Here is a 20,615-nt window from a genome sequence, read left to right as displayed (position 1 = left end):
CACTGCCTTGAATTCTTTTATTTCTCTCTGTATTTAGGTACTATGAATGCACACACATATAATCTGAGAGAGTTTCAATTACTTTCAGTCAGAAAGTAATCCCCAAACTAGTCCTTTTTTAAAAAATTGAAATGTTGTCTAGTATGTTTTACCGTGATTGATCTGGAAACAAGGACTGTCACAAAGGAGTCACAAAGGAGTTGTATTACACGAAAGAGTCTGCACGCTCACTCATAGAAGACAACTTCCACCTGAGAACAGCTAACTGGGGGGACCACGGGAATCACTAAAACCTTTTTTTAAACAGAAAAAAATTTTTAAGTCATTTTGAAAGGTCTTGGAACTTGCAGATGCAGAGGAAAAAACAACAATCCCCAGAGGTAAAAATGAATAAGGCGGATGACATCACACTTAGTGAGGCAAGGATGAAACAGGCGGTCCTGGGAGGGAGCTCAGAGACACCTGGTCAAGGTGACTATGTGCTCTTCTCCAGCAGGTGTGTGCAGCTGTGACCAGGGGACAGGTACAAAGGCGTCTATTGCAGCACTGTTTGTAAGAATGAAAAATATTCCATGGACTGAATAAATGAAACATTCCGTTCATAAAATGAATGAATGAAATAGATTCCACATGATGAATGAATGTAATGAATGGAAATGAATGAAAAATGGGAACATCTTAAAGGTAGCTTGTTCTACATTCCTGTAAGTCTCCTTACAGCTCTCAGGGACAGTTATCACCCCATCCAACAGATGAGGCCACTGAATCACAGGCGGGATTGGTGTCCTTACAGCCACGCCACGTCCAACAATAGAGATTTGAAACTAAAGTCTGTCTGGGTCGAGTCGGGTCGTCTTGTATACAGGTTAGATTGGGGCAGAGTCGGCCTAATGTGGACGGGCAGATAAGCTGCTTTAGGGAAAGAGCAGTTAATGACGGGACCCAGGCATCTGGAGCTGAGCTAAGACCGATTCTCCCCCAAATGGTGTCCGACGGAGCAGGGACTTAAAGCTCCAGAGGTGGGGACAGCAGAGGTGGGACAGCTCCGGGGGACTGGCCATCCTGTGGGTGGCTGCCTCTCTAGCAGTGAGGCCCAGGAGGAAGAGGATTGCTTAGGGTCCCTTTCCAAATGCATACACCTGCATATAAAGAATCCCCTGCGTACCTAATCTAAATAGGTCCCCCAAATTTAGGCACATTCTTCTTATTACATTGCTAAGGTGATAGTGGGGAGAGTACTCCCCAGCGGACTTTTATGCCTCGTCTGAGGACATTTCATTTTATTTCCCACTTAGAGACTGTTAATGAATCACTCTCCAGCTGACTACAGTTCAATGCTAGTGTACTTAGCTTATCTGACCTTGGCATTCATTAATTTTATCACACCAGCAGGAACTTATTAATGTTCTTTTCCCCCTTCCCTACAAAGCCACGTGGCCCCAAGTGGACCCAGTTCTCTCCTAATGCCTGAGGGGGAGCTCCTTAAACACCTTTCTATCTTAAAAGTTGTCCGGAGGGTGCTGGTCCAAACCCCCAACTCCTTCCCGTCAGTAGATTTAAGGGGCCCGTTTGTGCATGAGTGTTCTGAGATGCCATTAAAATTCTTACAAAAACTGAAAGTGAAATGAGGAAGACTGATTGAGCAATCACATAGAAGGGCGAATGCCAGGAAGACCTATCGTACAGTAGGGGCAGAGATGCAGCCGGGCAGAGAGAAGAAAATTCAGGAGAACTCTCCGGAGGGCGAGCGCCGGGCTGGGCCATGTAGTCAATGTAGGACATCAACAAACACAGATAACAGGAAATGATCCATTCTCTGTGGTCACTTATTCTAAGGGCCCGAACCTTCAAAGTTCAAGGAGGGAAATGGATGACTCCACAGGGGAGCAGTCACGCCTTTCTCGCCCTAAGACCAGAGACGAAATGAAACTGAAGGAGACAGTCTCCATCCTCCCCCAGAAGGAAAGCCCCTCTGTCCGCTTCTCCAAAGATGGAAAGCTGCTGGCCGTGACGCTGCTGCTGGCCCTGCTGTCCTGCTGCCTCACGGTGCTGTCCTTCTGCCGCGTAGCCTCCCTGCAAGCAGAGCTGGGAAGGCTCCGGGCGGAGCTGCGGGAGCTGCCCGGCGCCCCCCAGGCGGGAGCCGCAGCCCCCAGGGCCGCCCTGCGGGAGGCTGCGGCCGCCACCTCCGCGCTGCAAGTGAGTCTGCGGCAGCCCCAGCCCCATGCTCCCGCGCCCAGACGCCCTGGCAATAACGGGGGGCTCTTCTCTTGGCAGGGGAGCTTGGCGCTACCAGCTCCAGGAGAGAGCAACTCCAGCCAAAGCAGCAGGAGTAAGCGTGGCCTGCCGGATGCAGAAGAAACAGGTATGTCTGGGGCACAGAAGCGGCTAGGAGTCAGGGATCCCAGTTCACAGGTGAGGAGGAGAGGGGAGCAAAACAGGACCTAGGAACTTGGAAACTTACCATCCCAGCCAGGTGTGGCTCCAGGGCAAAGCCAAGCCCTGGCCGATGTCATAGGCCGACAGCACGTTTTGTCCTACAGTGAGCAGATTTTGTGGGGAGAGGTATTGATCTGTGCGGCACTTTAGGAAAGGGGCAAGGGGCCCACATTTCCCCTCAAATAGGTAGTTCGCTCCTATGTCAGGAGCATCGTCTGGCAGTGCAGGAACAAAGCACCACGCGCCAATGCAGAATAAGCTTTTGTCAGAGGAGGGCAGCCAGACAGCATCTCCTGGGGGGCGTAGCCGCTGTGAAACCACGTGTAGATCAGCCCGGAAGCAGGTGCATGTTTGTGCTTTATTTGGTGTCTTGCTTTTTTAAAAAAGCTTATTGTACACACACGCACTCACACACACACACACAGATTTGAATGCTTTTCTTTAACGTGTGCTTTTCCTGGAGCTCCACACGTTTATAATCTTCTTGTAATAGTTCCTTAGTGATTGCCACCTTTCTTCCAGCTCCACGTGTTCCACAGAATTGTATGAATTCCTGACACCTCAGGTTTGGTGGGGCCTCCCAAGACGTGATTCAGCTCTAGTTCCTTCATTTCAGGGCTGAGAAAGAAGCATTTGCATTGCATTTACTAATATTGCAATTTAACAAATCCTTGGTGCTGTTTCCCTTTTATATTGAAGGAACCTTTTCTTGAGCCCCTAGAATGTGCCAGGCAGGCTTGTACTAGGAGAGGTATCGTCACACCTCCTGTTTCCTTTAATCTTCACGGTGAGTGTGAGGCAGACCCAACAGGTGTAATTATTTACATGTATTTGTACTTCTGAACAGAAGTGCACGAGAGACAGAATAGGTGTCCTATCACACCACACACACACAACACACAGGATGCTCCTTCTGTAAACTTATTTTTCACTAAATGCCTTATTCGTGGAAAAAATTCTTCCTTGTTTTATACAACCGTAAATTTTGTATCTGGTTATCATATCTTTGTGCCAATTATCAGAAACAATTGGGTTTAAACATTTTAAAACTGGAAAACACTCATATTTTTACTATACTTTAACACATCGATTATTTTCCTATTTTGCGTTTTATCATCTATATTTTTTACATAATTGAAAAAATACAGTATATATATACTGTGGTATGTTTTTGTATTCACTTATTACACAATAAACGTTTTCCTTGTTTCTAAGTAATTCTCACACATCCATATTTATTTGTTATCATACAATTATTTATCATGATCATTTCCAATTTTTTTGATAGAATGGAACATGCCAAAATTTCTGTGCAGATCTCTTTGTTTCTGAGGAATTTTATGCATATATTCAATATAAATTCCATACATGGAATGTCTGAGCCAAAGAGGATGAACATCTTTAGCACCCTTGCTACCTGTTGCCATACTGTTTTCAAAATGAATTACAAATGTATGCAATCAGAAATGCAGTGTACAAGTTCTCCACATTCTTACAGCATTTTATCTTTAAAAATATATTTTGGCTAGTTTAGTAGTTGTAAAGCAGTGCCTCAAATTTAATTTTTTGCTTGCTTACAAATAAGAATTATCTTCTTTCTGCATATTTTGATAACTTCTAATTTTATCTTCTGCTAATTTTTATTTATAACTTCCCTCATTTGTCCTATTTTTAAAATAATTTTGAATAAACTCTATATTAGGCATATTGTTTATCAAAATTTTGATGTAAATATTTTCACAATATTTTGCAGTTTTTTAAACTTGTACGGAGATTTTGCATCTGTATATTTTAATGTGATACACTTTTTAAATTTTCTGTAATACATCAAAGCTAAAAATATATTTGTTCATAATCTCTTAAGTAGTTTATTCTTTTCTCTACCATTTTGAATTTGTTTAATTTAGTGTTGTAGTTTGGTATTTAATCCATTAGTCCTGGAGTTTATTTTGGTAGGTCATGTCATACTAACTTCCTTTCTTAGGAACTTTCTTCCTTCCTTCCTTAACTTCCCCTTTCTTCTTTTACTTTTTCCTTCCAAACTGTTTCTAAATATCTCGGCCAAATTCATTAGATGATTCTTTTAAACTCATTTGCATTGGAACGCTTACTATATTATATTAAGTTCCTCATTTATAGTTGAATCTATTTTGAGACTGTTTTTTTTCATTGATTTGTTTCCTATTTATCTGTATTAAATATTTTAAGTAATTTTATAATAAAATGAGCTTCAATGTCTAGTAGGGTGAGGACGCCTCAGTCTTCTTCAACCTTGTCTGCTAGTATTCCCCTGCCTCTAAATATTAATATTAAAAATAAACCCTAACTTTTCCATTCCAAAGAGGATATAGACTCATTACAGCAGATTTAAGAAGGAAAGAATTGAGTAAGAAATCAATAACTCCCTGAGTCCCACTTGACCAAAATATGTTCTATTAATATTTTAAAATTTCCTCCCATGTGAATATTTTTTCATATTTGTGTTACTAGGGCATCCAAAAATTGTATACTGACAAAAATTTTCCCCAAATAATTTGCAATTTTTAGAAAGTTTGGAGAATAGCAGAAAGTTCTAACCAATGAATCAGAATGCACCCGATTTCCATAGCCCAGATGTAGTCACTATGGTCATTATCATGGTTTGCCTCAGATTTTTATAAACCCTCATGTAGCATATATATGGTGTTTGTGTGTGTATATATATATATGTATATATATGTATTGTATATATATTGTGTATATATATACTGTATAAATATACTTAGTACGTGTATATCTCTAAATCTCTCTCTACATATATTTATAACATTCATAGATCCCAGATGAAAGGTTTGAAGACCAGAACCTTAGTGATAGGTAATATCAATTATTCCCGGTCAATGAAATTGGCTTGAATGTTGTTTTAGACACTATCCTTTTGTGCAGGGAAAATTTATTTTGTTTAGCCTTACTCCAAAATTAATGCATATATATATACCAAGAAGGTTGTCTGAAACTCCATGATTTTTGTTTGTTTTCTGTTTGGTAGGGTCCTTTTTTTGGAATTGAGAAAATTCTATGCAGTTTGAATCTAGCAACTTTCTTTGGTTTTGGTTTCCATTCTAGTTGTTGTGATTTATTTTAAGTAAAACTCAAAAGCCAAAGTTATCCCTTTTACTTTCAAAGCGTTAGCTTCTATTTTATTTATTCATTTTCTATAAACGTTTTTGTTGGAATTTTAGAAAAACTGTAACTCTGAAGAAGAAAATGAATTTTCACACTTTGAATTGATATATTCAAGAATTTTTAATATCTCTATTAAATACAGAATTTTAAATTTCACAGTAAGACGGTTTTCCTTACGTAGGTTTCACTATTCTTTCATAGTTAAATGAAAAAGGGTTTATTGCTATTAGGAGTCTTAGCATTTTCAAATAGCTTGTTAAACTGCTAAAAAACATAGAATTTTCAGTAAATGATATAGTATTTGATCTCACGCTTTTTTTTAAGCCACGTCAGTAGTACACTCAGTGGATTTATACTTAACAGAATTATAATATCATTCTAGATTTTTTCTAAAATACTCTGCTTTCTGTATATACTCCTCAACATCAGTTTGCCATTATTTTATAACTGCGTCAAAAAGGTTCACAGCTGACTATTGCTAAGTAATGTACCAGAATGTTACTCATTCTTATTTTTCTATAAATCCAACCCAAATTTCACCAGGCATCTCAATTTTATTGTGTGGATATTCAGTTTGTAAGTAAATTTCAGTATGTTGTGGGCTAGAAAGTCGAACCTCCCCAGCACACAGCAAGCCTGGTTATTGCATTGGTATTTGATACTCATCACATATTACCTAGGAAGGTTGTTTTCTTTTCATTTGTGTATACCCCGTCTGTTCAACTAAAGAGTAGAGACTTCTGTGGTCTGGTCCTATTTCTCCTTTTGTATATTCATCATGACACTTGCACCCTGTAGTTATTCCATGAATATGTGTTCATCAATTTTGGGCTGAATATCAAATAAGATAGAATGATTTGGCATCATTCTGGGGGGGGGGGAAGGGATTTTCCCATATTTCTTCATTTGTCAGGTTTTGATCAAAGGCCGTCTTATGAAATTTTTTTAACTTGACCTTTAAAATAACTAATTAACCAAAGAATCAGCATGATCATAAGGCTAAAGTCTCAGGGGCAGTCTGGAAACCCCTTGCTTCAGACTCTCTTGGTGCACCAGGTAGAGGCACTATTTGGGCTCATTGAAAAGTCATAGAGAAGCTCCCAGATTCAGCAACTTCTTTAACTATAATTTCATGGGTTTTTAGCTTAATTTTTTAAATTTTAATTGACATATTATTTACGTACAGAAAAAGGCATGTATCTTCAGGACACAAGTCAGTGAAATTCACAAGCTGAACAGCAGTAGATGAAGGGCAGACATCACCATCAGCCTACACACCCATTTAGTATTTCTTGCAGACCACCCCGGGAGTAAACGCGCTGCTTTTACTTCATTCTAGAATTTGGTGCTGTGGCTCCAGTTTTGTTTTTCTTAATTATGTTGTGTTTCAAATGAAAGTCTTAGTAAGTTTCATGTGTTTCATAAGATAATTTCTGATTATCATATAACAAACAGAAATGTGGGGAAATCCAGGATTAAAATTGCCAAATGGCTTACAATAGCCAAAAATTCACTTTTAAGCCCATAAGTGTATTTGGAGATAGTCCCAATTTAAAAAAAAACAAAAACAAAAACACTAAAGTCACGTGGCTTTGAAAATATTACGCATGAAAATTTCTTCACAGATGAAATCATGATGACCCATGGTTTGAACCTGCACTTAACTATAATTCTATTTATCTTAAGAATCTAAAGATAAGCATCTTCAGAGTCCATCAAGAAAGTGAATTCTTCCAAATGGGTTCCTACTGAACTAAAACAGTTTATTAATAAGATTAGGTGACCTTTCATTTTTTCCCTTGTTATTCAGTAGGGAATTTAAAAGTTATCAGAAACCCATGTATTTTAGATTATAGAAAGACAAAAATTATTTTTTATTAATAATGTTTATTATACTCATCTCAACTGTAATATTAAAAATAGTGGTGAAAGGGACTTCCCTGGCAGTCCAGGCTTAAGACTCTGTGCTCCCAATGAAGGGGGTGCGGGTTCTATCCCTGGTCAGGGAACTAAGATCCCCGTGCTGCATGGCACAGGCAAAAAGTTAAAAAAAAAACAAAAAACAAAAAAAGTAATGAAGTGGTGAAAGCATGAGCATTTCAAAGAAATATAAAAACAAGAGCAGAAAAATTTGCCCATATTTTATCTTTCAAATATTTCTTGTAAAATTCTGACCAATCTACTTTATTTTTCTCCATTTTTAAATAAACTTTTTAGTTTGAAATTATTTTAGAATTACAGAAAAGTTGCAATAACAGTGCAGTGAGCTGCCATACACCCCTCATGCCGTTTCCCCTAATGTTAACATCTTATGTTACCATGGTACCTTTGTCACAACTTAGAGACCAACACTGGGATTTAACCGAACTCCCGACTTTATTTGAATTTCACCAGCTTTTCCGCTAAGGTCTTTTCATGTTCCAGGAGCCATCCGGGACACCAGAATGCATTTAATAGTTTTTAAAAATCAGAGTTTTGAATATAATGCACATAAATTAACACCTAATAGTATAACTAAAGTATTTCTCTGGGGTAAACATTTTTGTTGTTAAACATAAAGATATCAGTACTATTAATATTTTTGAAATATTAGTATTTCTTTCTTGAAATCTATAGTCCATTTCCTTTGCAAGAAATGATGGGGTGTCTGAGGGGTCTGTAACATCCAGTCTTTGCTTCATCGGCATTTTGGGCTCAGCTGTAACTTACAAGGCTGTAAAGTGAGTGTTAAAAGCATGCAGTATATAACTCAACCATCCAATTTGGCCCCAGATGAGGCTAACGGCAGCCTCTTACCCAGCAAGGGTGTGTTCCTTCCTAGAACAGAAACAGCTGGCTGCTGTCATGGTGATCTTTGACCAGAATCTTCCCTGAGTGTTATTTTTCTTTTCCCCTGCTTCAAATAACGAGAGCCTTCTTTTCAGTGTTGCAAGAGCTGGATTCTGTTCAATTTCCACAAAAGTATTTAAAATGGAAATAGTGACCTGGTAACCAAACCTTTGAACCCTGTCCTTATCAAGTTTAAAGTTTTGGGAAACAGAAGAGCCAGGAAGCGAATCAACCAGTGCAGCCAGAAGCGATACTGTATCTCTTCCAATCTTCCCTGACCTAGGAGGTCCAAGCACTGTTCTAGTTGTTGGGTATTGATTAGAAAACAAACAGATAAAAGTTTCCCGTGCATTGGAGATTACACTGCAGTGAGGTGGAAAGCCATAGAAAATAATCAATAAACATAATTAATGAGGAAATTATAATACTAGAAAATGTCAAATACATTGCAAAAGTGAAAAATTTAGGGCAGGGTTAAGAGAACCAGCAGAGTTAAGGGTGAAGAAGGGTAAGAGGACATGTCTGTATTTTAAATAGGGAGGCCAGGGTAAGTCTTTCTATCTAATCCCTGAAAGCTCAATAATTCTTTATTACTAATTTTTTATTACTATTACTAATTATTAATTACTTTCAACATAAAAAAAATTGCAGACATGTGTAGGTATTTTAAAAATAAATTCATAATGTCGAGGGATGCATTCTCATTAATAGTTCGTAGAAATGGGTGATATTAGTTTTAATGGTTAATTATGCTTTTTATAGGTCAAGTCCTACTTACAGGATCTGCATTGGGCAGCTGCTCTTTTGTTGTGGTGGGATTTTCTTTGACCTAAATAGACATTTCTCCAAAGAAGATACGCAGATTGCCAACAAACACATGAAAGGATGCTCAGCATCACTAATCATTAGAGAAGTGCAAATCAGAACTACAATGAGGTATCACCTCACACCACTCAGAATGGCCATCATCAAAAAATCTACAAACACTAAATGCTGGAGAGGGTGTGGAGAAAAGGGAACCCTCTTGCACTGTTGGTGGGAATGTAAATTGATACAGCCACTATGGAGAACAGTATGGAGGTTCCTGAAAAAACTAAAAATAGAACTACCATATGACCCAGCAATCCCACTACCGGGCATATACCCTGAGAAAACCATAATTCAAAAAGAGTCATGTACCACAATGTTCATTGCAGCACTTTTTACAATAGCCAGGACATGGAAGCAACCTAATTGTCCATAGACAAATGAATGGATAAAGAAGATGTGGCACATTTATACAATGGAATATTACTCAGCCATAAAAAGAAATGAAATTGAATTATTTGTAGTGAGGTAGATGGACCTAGAGTCTGTCATACAGAGTGAAGTCAGTCAGAGAAAAACAAATACTGTATGGTGACACATATATATGGAATCTAAAAAAAAAAAATGGTTCTGATGAACCGAGGGGCAGGACAGGAATAAAGACGCAGACGTAGAGAATGGACTTGAGGACATGGGGAGGGGGAAGGGTAAGCTGGGACGAAGTGAGAGAGTGACATGGACATATATACACTACCAAATGTAAAATAGATAGCTAGTGGGAAGCAGCCGCATAGCACAGGGAGATCAGCTCGGTGCTTTGTGACCACTGAGAGGAGTGGGATAGGGAGGGTGGGAGGGAGACGCAAGAGGGAGGAGGTATGGGGATATATGTATGCATATAGCTGATTCACTTTGTTATACAGCAGAAACTAACACACCATTGTAAAGCAATTATACTCCAATAAAGATGCTAAAAAGTAAAAATTCCTCAAAGGACATATTAAAAAAACAAAAAGTATCCCCATTTCTGAGGAGTTAGAGAAGAAACAGACTTTTCTCAAAATAGAGGAGACACCTACTGTGCAAAGCTCTGAGGTAGGCTCTCCAGAATATGCAGAAAAAGGGAGAGAAATGAAATGAAATTAGCCGAGTATGGTCCATGTGAAAGCTCTGGGTTAGGCCCTGTGGACCTATGATTATCATTTGCCCTCTTCATAAACCTGCAGTGCTGGCATTATTGTCTGCATTTTAGGTGAGAGAATTGAAGCCCAGGCACAGCTAACCCCTCATTTCAGGAACCCAGTATTGAGTTGGAGAAAATTTTTAAAAACTAATGTAAATTTCAAGATAATAAATAACAATTAAAAAATAACAATGTCTTTTGCCTTTACAAAACACATGCAAGTTATGACTTCAACTAATTCTCACAACACTATGAAATAGATATTGTTTTTTTCGTCTTACAGGTAAGAAAAAATATTTCAAAATTAAGTGTCAATCTCATGATTAAATAGCTAATCGGTTTAAGAACTAAGGTTGAATTTATTATCTCGACTATAAATTCTGAGGTTTTTGATCATGTGAGCTATATGTGCTTAACGTTCAAATAAATCACCAGATTTGAGAAAAATTATTGGATCCTGGAGAAGCCTAAATTATTATTAATATTATTACCAGTGAGAAGGATGGCTAGTTATGGAATCATAGAATGTCAGTAGTGGAGATCACAGACTGAAAGATTATCTAGACCATGGTCGAGAAGAGCTGAGCTGGGTTTTAAAGGTTGATAGATGTGGGTAAGAGGAGAGTATATCCAAGGTATGGGAACAGTAATAAAACAGGAAATAGAAAAAATACAAGAGACCTTATTATAGTAAGCGGCCATCTCCTTGGGGATTTTTGCAAATGTTGATTGATTGAAGTTCAGGCTTTCCTCTTCTCCTCTCCATCCCTCTCCTCTGACTATCCTGTGTCAGGTAGACAAAGAAATGGAAAATAACTGCTTCATGGTATCTGCTGACACAAGTTGTGAAGCTACACTTCAGCTCATCCTTTTTCTCTTCTATCTACTACCCTAGAGCTTCTTCTGGCAACTGGAGAGTAAGAAATTCTAGAGAAATAGCACACAACCATTTACTTTTAAAAATATTATAGCGTGCTACAGTTCTGTGGATGACGTTTCAAAAACTTATTGAGATTATTCGTTATGAAGAGTGTTTTCCATAAAACCATGGACCCAAAGATTTATTGTTACAGAGTTCAGACATCATGGACGTAGGTTTGTTTTTTTTTTAATGGAACCTATTTTCCCTAAAACATTAACTTAATTTGATTTAACATGTATTATAAATTTGGATGTAAAGATGGGGTTTTTAAGCATTATTTGGAAAGGTTAGATGTTGTTATGATGTCTACTTTCTTCTCTAAATTGTTCCACAGATTTTTTTTTAATGTGCTGTAAATCAGACACTGCAAATTTGTAAATGATGGCCCTTAATATGAAGTGACTCACAGTCTAGGGATGGAAGCAGTTATAGAAACAATTAGTACATATAGTGAAATGTATTTCAATAGATGTACGTACAAAGTGTAATGGCATCAAATATTTAGCTAGAAGGATCAGGGAAAGATTTGATATGTGACCTGAGCCCTGAAGCATGAATGAGGTTTCACCAGTTGGAAAGGTGAGGAATATTTAGCCGTAGGGAATGGCAGATACAAGGTCCTGGAAACATGAAGCCGACCTCCTGTTCTGAGAAGGCGTGTTTAAGTACAGTGGGGGTGGGAGAGGAGGGTCATGAGGCTGTGCAGGTAGACTTGGATTTTGTGTGCAAAGAAACCCTTTGAAGGAATTATAAGCATGAAAAGGACAAGATAGGATTTGGGTTTAGGAAGATAATTCTGGAGGAAATACAAGTGATGGACTAGGAGTTGTAGAAAATGGAAGAGGCACAACTAGGTAGGCTAAGGTAATTGTGAAGAATGGTGAGGGCAAGATCTGAATTTAGGCTACGATGCTCCCCATCTTACCGTTTCTCCCTCTTTCTCTCCCTCTCTCTCTCTCTCCCTCCTTCAGCCAAACTTGCCACCGTTCAAAGAAGCCTTCCTCATTGGATCAGATGTCTGGGCACTGTATCTCTCTTACAGTTGCAATTTTAATTCTGTTTTGGTGCTACTGATTCATGCCTGTTCTTCCCACTAGATTGTAAGCTCCATGGGGGTAGGAATTATATCTCCTTTTTTTTGGTATCCCTGAGTGCAACATGTGACACAAATTTAGTGCTCAGTAAAATTGTTGAATGGATGAATGAGAGATGAAATCTTAATTGAACGAAAGTTAAAAGTTCAAACCATTAGAACTTGGTTATTAGTTGAATTTCAAGATTGAGGAGGAAGGAATAAGGCCTGTTTATAAAGTTTCTAGTTTGGGCAACTCAGAGGACAGTTATATATCCACTAAGAGAGAAAACAGAGAAGGAGTGAGAGGTGAGTGTGTGTGGAGAAGATCAAGAAATAGATTTGAGGCAGGTGAAACTTGAGGTATCACTATGGCGTTCAGGTGGGAATGTCCAAGTGGGAGTTGAAAATGTAACAGCCAACTGTGCAATTTATTGCTACCTTTCTCCAGATATTCAGGTGTATTTCTATTTTTGGTTTTACCCTTCTTGACTTCAGACCTGTTTGCACGTTGTGTTATGAAGCTAATGTCCTTCACTGGTAAGTTAGCAATACCCGGTGCCTTCCGAATATGCGTCATTAATAAAGTGAAATATCCTAAAATAATGCAAAGAAGTCATGGCCGAAGAAAAAACATATCCTGTGGAGATGATGGCAACTATAAAATTGGTAATTTTAAGTTAAAATATTTGATCATTTGCAAAATTAAACAACATTAGATGAAGATGGTATTTTTTGGGTTTTTTTTGTCTTTGTTACTTTACTCTTATGAGGCTATCCAGAGGGCTGCCATCTTACATATCCTGCCTTACTTTAGCCATAGAACATGATTATATTATGAGTGGTACATGGCAACTTGCAGTTCATGTCAAGACTCTTTCTGTGCACATATACACATAGAAAATCTTCAATTCAAATATATTTCTTTACTTCTATCAGTTATATTTATTTCTACTTTATCAACTTCATTCCAAGCCCTCCAAAAATGCAGCACCCCTTTCTTACTTCCCCAAGGCCATTATAGTGCTGCCATCTTTGTGAATTCCCCAGAATTGAAAACCTGCTTTTATTATTAGTTTTTAATTCTCCTTCAAACACATATACTCATTAGTCAGAAACTTTAAAATTTTTTTCACAGTTTGTCTTGGGTGCTCCACTTATATAATTGCATTTTAGACCAAATCACCCACATATTATATTTATTACCAGTCAAGAGCTGAACCTTGGCTTTCATTCTTCCTTTACAACAGTTCGTTCTACACATAGACACATGTATGATCTTTCTCAAGCACAACATGTATCAGGCAAGCCCCTCTCAAGATTAAGAATTCCTAATATTTTTTCTATTTTCTAGTAAGTCAAATACAGACTTCTCACCCTAGCTCCGTAGAAATTCTTTCAAGACTCTCTCAATTCATTGTTTTTGTAAGTTACCAATAAGTAACTTAATAAATGTTGCCAGTTACACAAACTGCTTATCCCTGATCAAATAAAACTTTATAATCCAGTTTCCACCCCTAAAATTTTGTCTTCCCATTCCAGTAGAAATGTTTATCCTAAAACCATGATTTCTTTGATTTCTTCATAAATCTATGTCCAGCATTAGGTCAATATTTAGAACTTTAAGGGATTTCTCTTAATTAAACTTTTCCAGCCACTGATGATTTATTCAAAACTAGCTCAAGAAAATTCCAACTCCTACATTTGTCATGACTTCCATATACTGAATGAAAGCTCTACAGAAATGAAGAGAGGCATCATCTTCAGAGTCCTCATTCTTGAAAAATGTACAATGTAATAAGTAAGACAACAGAAAAAAGAAGAAAGATAAAAGAAGATGAAGAAAGGGCATCTCATTCAGACTGAAGAGCTTAGAGGAAGCTTCTTGAATGAGATGAGTGAGAACTATGGGAGTTAGTGGGTGTAGGTCATATGGACAGGACACGAGTAATGGGAAAAGCTCATTGTGGGATGCTTTTCATGGGAACCACGCATAATCTGCAATAATTGCATTATTTACGGTAGTTTCTATTAGATTTAGCTTTGTTGAAATAATGTATAATAAACTGGATTCCAGTTTGAAAAGGTTTGGTTCCAACACAGAAAACAATACAACAGATATTAGCAATTCCATAAACCTATAAATCTCTTTTCCTGATTAAAAGCCACTTTAAAAGGTGGCTTTCAATCTCAATCAGTCCAACCACTATTCTAATTATGAAGTTGGTTGGATTTTATTGTATCAAATATTGAGCAATAGCAAATGACTTTTGTCTAAAAGTTCTTATTTTAGGAATTCTCTTTTGTAAGCTAGTTTTGTTATCAATATAATGTTTTGTTTTTAGAAATATTTTTCACATGGTTTAATATTATGAGTAAATTTTCTTATGCTGTAAAAATGTACTTAAGATTAATTATCTGTGGTCCTCACATCATTATAATATGAAATATATATACATATATATATATTTAGAAATATGTGTCTCCCCATTGACACAGAAATGTTTTAATGTATGCTACTGCCTTGCGTAGTTAAAAAGATAAACCATTCTCAAACTCTTGTATAATTCCCCTCAATTGTAGGAAAGATGTGTGAAAGACATTTGAAAACCAAACACAGTCAATTAATACTACAATTGTTATCAATATTATGTTTCTTATATTAGACTATGCATTCTCAAAACTCTTGTGGTTGGATATCTATGCTATTGGGAGATACAAAAACAGTACTGCTCTCTTTTGGCCAAGTTTTTGTGAGCAATAATCTATAGTCTAAAATCAGATCTATGTTGAATTGGAAAGAGAGTCCTAAAAGACTGAACTGGAGATAAGTTGCTAATAGATATCAAATTTCCTTAAAAGGAAGAGTTGAAAGCTGAAGAGGTAAGTAGCACTGATAGGGTTGATGGGACCTGAACAGCATCTAATGAGGGCAGGATGGAAAGTCCTGTTCTTATTTCCAAGAACTTGTCTCCTTGAAAAGCCCAGTGACTTTCTCTGGAATAAGGAAAACTAATGAATAGCACTAGCTTTAGTGAGTATAATTCAAACACTACTCTTGAACTGTCATTTTAATATCTCATTTTCTTTTCTGAAGAGTATTTCATGAAATAAAAATTTCTCTCCATAGTGTATTTTCTTCTAAAAGTTAGATTTCTACTACTGTGTGATAGAATAGACCATAGTTTTTCAATGTGTAGGTTGTGGCCAAGTTTTAGTTGGCTTTGGAGATTAAAATTCAGATATTTTCATATCAGTTTGGTAGTTTACAGGCAGCGCTCATTAGGTAAACCCCTTTCTGTCTAAATAGAAAAGGTAAGTCTCCTACAGGAGCCTGTGGAAACAGTCAAGGAGAGGGCTAATTGGAACAGTATTTCTAGAGACTTCCCTGGAGGTCCAGAGGTTAAGACTCCACATTTCCACTGCAGGGGTGCAGGGGGCAAGTGTTGGATACCTGGTTGGGGAACTAAGATCCCAGGTGCCTCGCGTGGCCAAAAGAAAGAAAGAAATAGTATTTCTAGTATTTCCTTGGGCCCTTTATCAGCTTCACTTGGTCTTCTTGCTCTCCTAATGTCCTTCCCTTGTGTTCCCAGTTTATTTGGTTCGATGCTACTAAGAACAATACCACTAATAATAGCCAAGATTGACTTTGCAATTATTATGTCCCAAGTACAGTACTAAATGTTTCAGATGTATTATCTCACTTAATCTTTACAATATGCAAGCACATAACAAAGGAAAGATGGAAAATTTGGAAATTTAACTTTGACTTTCATCAAGATCCTCTTCTTTTTCATTGTGGAGGAAAGATTAGAGCTTTTCATGCTCTGATTGGCCCTTGCATCCCTCACAAAACTTATCATGGTGCCTTGTATGTAGTAATTCCTCAAGAAGTGTTTGTTAGAAAAATAGGTTTAATATGGTGACTCTAGACCTTGTGCTTTTCAGACTTTGGCTGCTTTGGATGTTCTGTTGTTCCTTTCTTTCAAGCTATTCACAGCTATTCTGCCTGTTACGATGCTTTTCCATATTTTCTGTGGCAGAGGGTCTGCCATAGTAACTGCAGTAATGAGTCACATTTCCCTATGGCATAGACATCGCTGCCATTGTTTTCCAGGTCAATAAAAGAACCACAAAGTGACCAAAATGTTCTGCTCCTATCCAAACCATCACATTAACATAAAAATGTGTTAGAAGAGTCTCGTGGTTATAAAGGAATTGCAGTTTTTAACATTATAGTTCTACCTTTAAATACCAAGGGAAATTTCTTAGCAGATTTTCGTATGTGATCACTGCCTGTAACAGTATTCTTTTTAGGCCTATGCATTTGCACAGCTTCAGAATATTGCATAATTATTGCATCTGTTATTCCATGTTTTCCATTAGTGACTTGCAGCAGGAACTCTCCACTGTGTTAATAAGCTCCTAAAATGTATACATTGCGAAGCATGTTTTTAAAGCATTACTTCAATGCAGAATAAAATACTTGCTATATAATAAATGATCTAAACTAATATTTTCTTAATTTAAAATAGGCACACTTAGGTTCATGTTCCATATTTTTCATAGATATTTACTGCTTTGTTTTCTTTTCCTACAGGCAGTGTACCTATTTTGCTTTTACCTGAAGGCATTGTCCTTATTTAATAGAGTAGTTATGTATTCTTTGGAATACTCTGTGTAATATTCTATATGTGATGTGTGATGTGAATTGATGCTTCCCAGAAGCTTTACTGGTGATGCAGTCTCAGGGAAATCTTCCATTTTATCTTAAAAAGACGTTGTAGCTCTCTTTCTCTTTCTAGTCCAAAACATTTTACCAAAAGCCTGACTTTGGCTCCAGAGTGAAACAGGCGTGATTAAATTCTGGCCCTGTCACTTTCTATCCCTGGGGACTGGACAAGTTGTTTACACTTTCCATGATGTAGTTTCCAGTGTGTAAATCTTGGGATTTTTGTGAAGTTGCCTGGATTTATATTAGCTCAATGCATTTTAGCAATTATTTTTATCTTCAGTAATGTTAATAGTGGTATTTTCAGTACTAGTGAGTTATTACTTAATGTTAGATTTTTTAAAACAAAAAATCATTTTAGAGTAATCTGATAATTTGGCTTGTGTATTTGAGAGAATTGAAAAACAAATGACAGTGGCTAAACTTGCTTTCTATACAGGCATAACATTTTAGAATAAGTTAAGCTAAACTGTTCAGATGATATACTTACTGTATTTCAACAGCATATAGACTTTTTCTAAAGCTTGAATTTCAAGTACATGTTGTATTTCAAGTACAAGTTATATTAAGAACCTGTGGGCACATTTCCTAAAGTAATTTTAAGAACAGCATACAGGCAATATAGAAAGTATAACTGATTCGGTGTCACTGGAAGAGTGGGTTTACAGCTTTGTATTCTTGGTCATCTTTATTCCCTTACTATTTGTATTCAAGTAACTAAAATGATACATTTTTGCTTTTCAGTCACTCAAGACTGCTTGCAATTGATTGCAGACAGTGACACGCCTACCATACGAAAAGGTAATAAAATATTCCCAGGAACGTTTCCACTTAGAATTCAATTCAGTCCAATTACCTGTTCATTTCAAGTCTAAAGATTGTATTCAGACTCCATCTCAAATCACCTATCTGCCTCAAAATTTCTTACAATCAGATTTAAAATAATACATTTATTTAAAATGATTGGGGAGTAAATATTTAGGCTAATGTAATAACCTAACAAAGAGAATTACCTTAAGGATACTAATACGTACAAATTTTAAATAAGTAGCACATGATAAAACAAAATCAGTACTAAATCAAATTCAGTATTTTATTATTCAGAAATGATTTTGGCTTCTATGGTACCTCAAGATCCTCTTCACAAATATTCATTCTCTGTTATATTAGGTTGTAGAATATTACAATAGGATGAAGATAAAACTGAACATACATTTTCTATTAATTTATCAATAAGTATATGTACAAATAAATATAACATTTTTATGATAAATCTCCAATGTGAAATTATTGCTTTATATTTTACATATACTGGTTAAAAACATACAATGTTCCAGTTACTGTGTGGGTATTGGGGCTCAGCAGTGAAACATATATATAGGTCCTCATTTTTATGGAATTTACCTTCTCATGAAGGGAAAACAGAAAAGCAAACGAATGAGTAAAATGTAGAATGATAAAATTAAATGGTATGGAGAAAAATAAAGCAGGCGGGGGGCAAGGGAATATTTGGGTTGTGAACCACAAGGGGGAGTTCAGAAGTGTCAGGAAGTTAAGCTGGGGGCCAGGAGTGGAGACACAAGAAAGATAATGAATTTGGATTGGCCTTTGCAATGATTCCTGGGAATGCTATCTTTCATCTGTATTCTTCTATGTGACTTAATTATCCTAAATGTAACCCAAATACTAAAATATTTGAAATTCTCTTATTATTTATTGTTCTGCATTTTCCAAAGTCATATGTTTGCAACTTTTATTAGGTAGCAAATTGTTCCCTAAGAATTAAAATAGAGCCAGAAGAAGACCCTAACGACCAATTAAAAAATATAACTTGGAAAAGGTTTGTTTTACACATTTGGCCAAAGCCAAAAATGCTATAAATCATGCAAAAAAATGCAGCTGCTACTCCACTGTGAGCTTGAATTTCACAGAGTGTTGTGATCTTCCTGGCGTGGTGGCTGCTCTACATTGATCCTCCTTGGAAGATCTGGGTGCTTATCTGGGTGCTTTGCCATTTGGGCTGATGCGTTGTGATGCCAGTAAACCTTGAACATGTAAATGTTAGTGTGTGTGAACATTTCAGCAGTACTGCTTTACTGCATCCTATAAGTTTTGGTATGTTGTGTTTTCATTTTTATTTGTCTTAAGATATTTTTTGATTTACCTTTTGATTTCTTTTTTGACTCCCTGGTTCTTCAGGAGTGTATTGTTTAATTTCCACATATTTGTGAGTTTTTCAAATTTTCTCCTGTTACTGATTTCTGGTTTCATACCATTTTAGTTGGAAAAGATGCTTGATATGATTTCAGTCTTCTTTAATTTGTTAAGACTTATTTTGTGTCCTAACATTTCATCTATCTTAGAGAATTTTCCTTGTGCACTTAAGAATGTATATTTTGCTACAGTAGGCTAGAATGTTCTCTATATATCTGTTAAGTTCGTTTAGTCTGTAGGGTTGTTCAAGTATGCTATATCCTTACTGATTTTCTTTTGGGTGATCTATCTATTGTTGAAAATGGGGTACTGAATTATCCTATTGTTGTTGTATTGCTGTCTATTTCTCCTTTCAGATCTGTTAATATTTGTTCTACATATTTAGGAGCTCCACTGTTGAGTGCATATATATTTATATTTGTTATATCCCCTTGATGAATTGATCCATTTATCATTACATAATGACCCTTTTTGTCTCATGTGACAGGTTTTGACTTAAAGTCTATATTGTCTGATTTAAGAAAAGCCACTTCTTCTTTCTTGTTTACCATTTGAATGGAATATTGTTTTCCAACCCTTCACTTTCAGTCTATGTGTGTCCTTAAAGCTACAGTGAGTCTATTGTAGGCAACATATGGTTGGATTTTGTTCTCTCCAATCCATTCAGCCACTCTATGCATTTTGACTGGGGAATTTAATCCATTTACATTTAAAGTAATTATTGATAGTGAGGACTTATTATTTCCCTTTTGTTAATTGTTTTCTGGCTGTTTCACAGTTCATTTGTTCCTTTCTTTCTCTCTTAAAGTCATTCTCTGTGTTCTTTGATTATTTTTTGTAGTGGTATGCTTTGATTCTCTTTACATTTTGTGTATCTACTACAGGTTTTTATTTCTGCTGACCATGGGGTTTACATAAAACAACCTAGTGATAATAGTCTACTTTAAGCTAATAACAACTTAACTTTGATCTTATCCCAGAACTGCACTTTTACTTCTCCCTCCCCTACACTTTAGCTTGTTAATGTGACAACTTACATCTGCTTATCTTGTGTATGTATTAACACATTATTGTAGTCATAATTCTCTTTTTAAAAAATACTTTTGTCTTTTAACTTTTATATTTACTAGAGTTGAAAGTGATTTACAACTCATTATAGCCATGTCTCTCAGGTTGTTTACTGGAGATTTTTTTTCTTCCTTTGTGTTGTGTTTTCTCGATTCCTAATATTCCTTGTAGATTTGCTTTGTTGTCT

At 36.6% G+C, this 20,615-nt stretch overlaps 1 protein-coding gene across 3 annotated transcripts in view; it reads left to right on the top strand.

Annotated features, from left to right (window-relative positions):
- Positions 1 to 20,615, top strand: part of TNFSF13B (TNF superfamily member 13b) — a 41,793-nt gene that overhangs the window by 6,060 nt on the left and 15,118 nt on the right. Inside the window, exons 2-5 of one of the 3 annotated variants that reach the window (XM_061170793.1) lie at positions 753 to 865; positions 1,837 to 2,196; positions 2,275 to 2,362; positions 17,891 to 17,947. In XM_061170793.1, the coding sequence (XP_061026776.1) occupies positions 1,867 to 2,196; positions 2,275 to 2,362; positions 17,891 to 17,947 (475 nt within the window). In that variant the 5' untranslated portion in view covers positions 753 to 865; positions 1,837 to 1,866. Of the gene's footprint in view, positions 1 to 752; positions 866 to 1,674; positions 2,222 to 2,274; positions 2,363 to 17,890; positions 17,948 to 20,615 lie in introns of those variants that run through there. The other 2 variants (XM_061170794.1, XM_061170795.1) reach the window with 2 other exon arrangements.

Source organism: Eubalaena glacialis, chromosome 16 (assembly GCF_028564815.1).
Source record: "Eubalaena glacialis isolate mEubGla1 chromosome 16, mEubGla1.1.hap2.+ XY, whole genome shotgun sequence".
In the NCBI taxonomy this organism is placed as follows: Eukaryota; Metazoa; Chordata; class Mammalia; order Artiodactyla; family Balaenidae; genus Eubalaena; species Eubalaena glacialis.
Note: the sequence above shows the minus strand (reverse complement) of the source record. Positions and strands in the feature narration are given on the sequence as shown.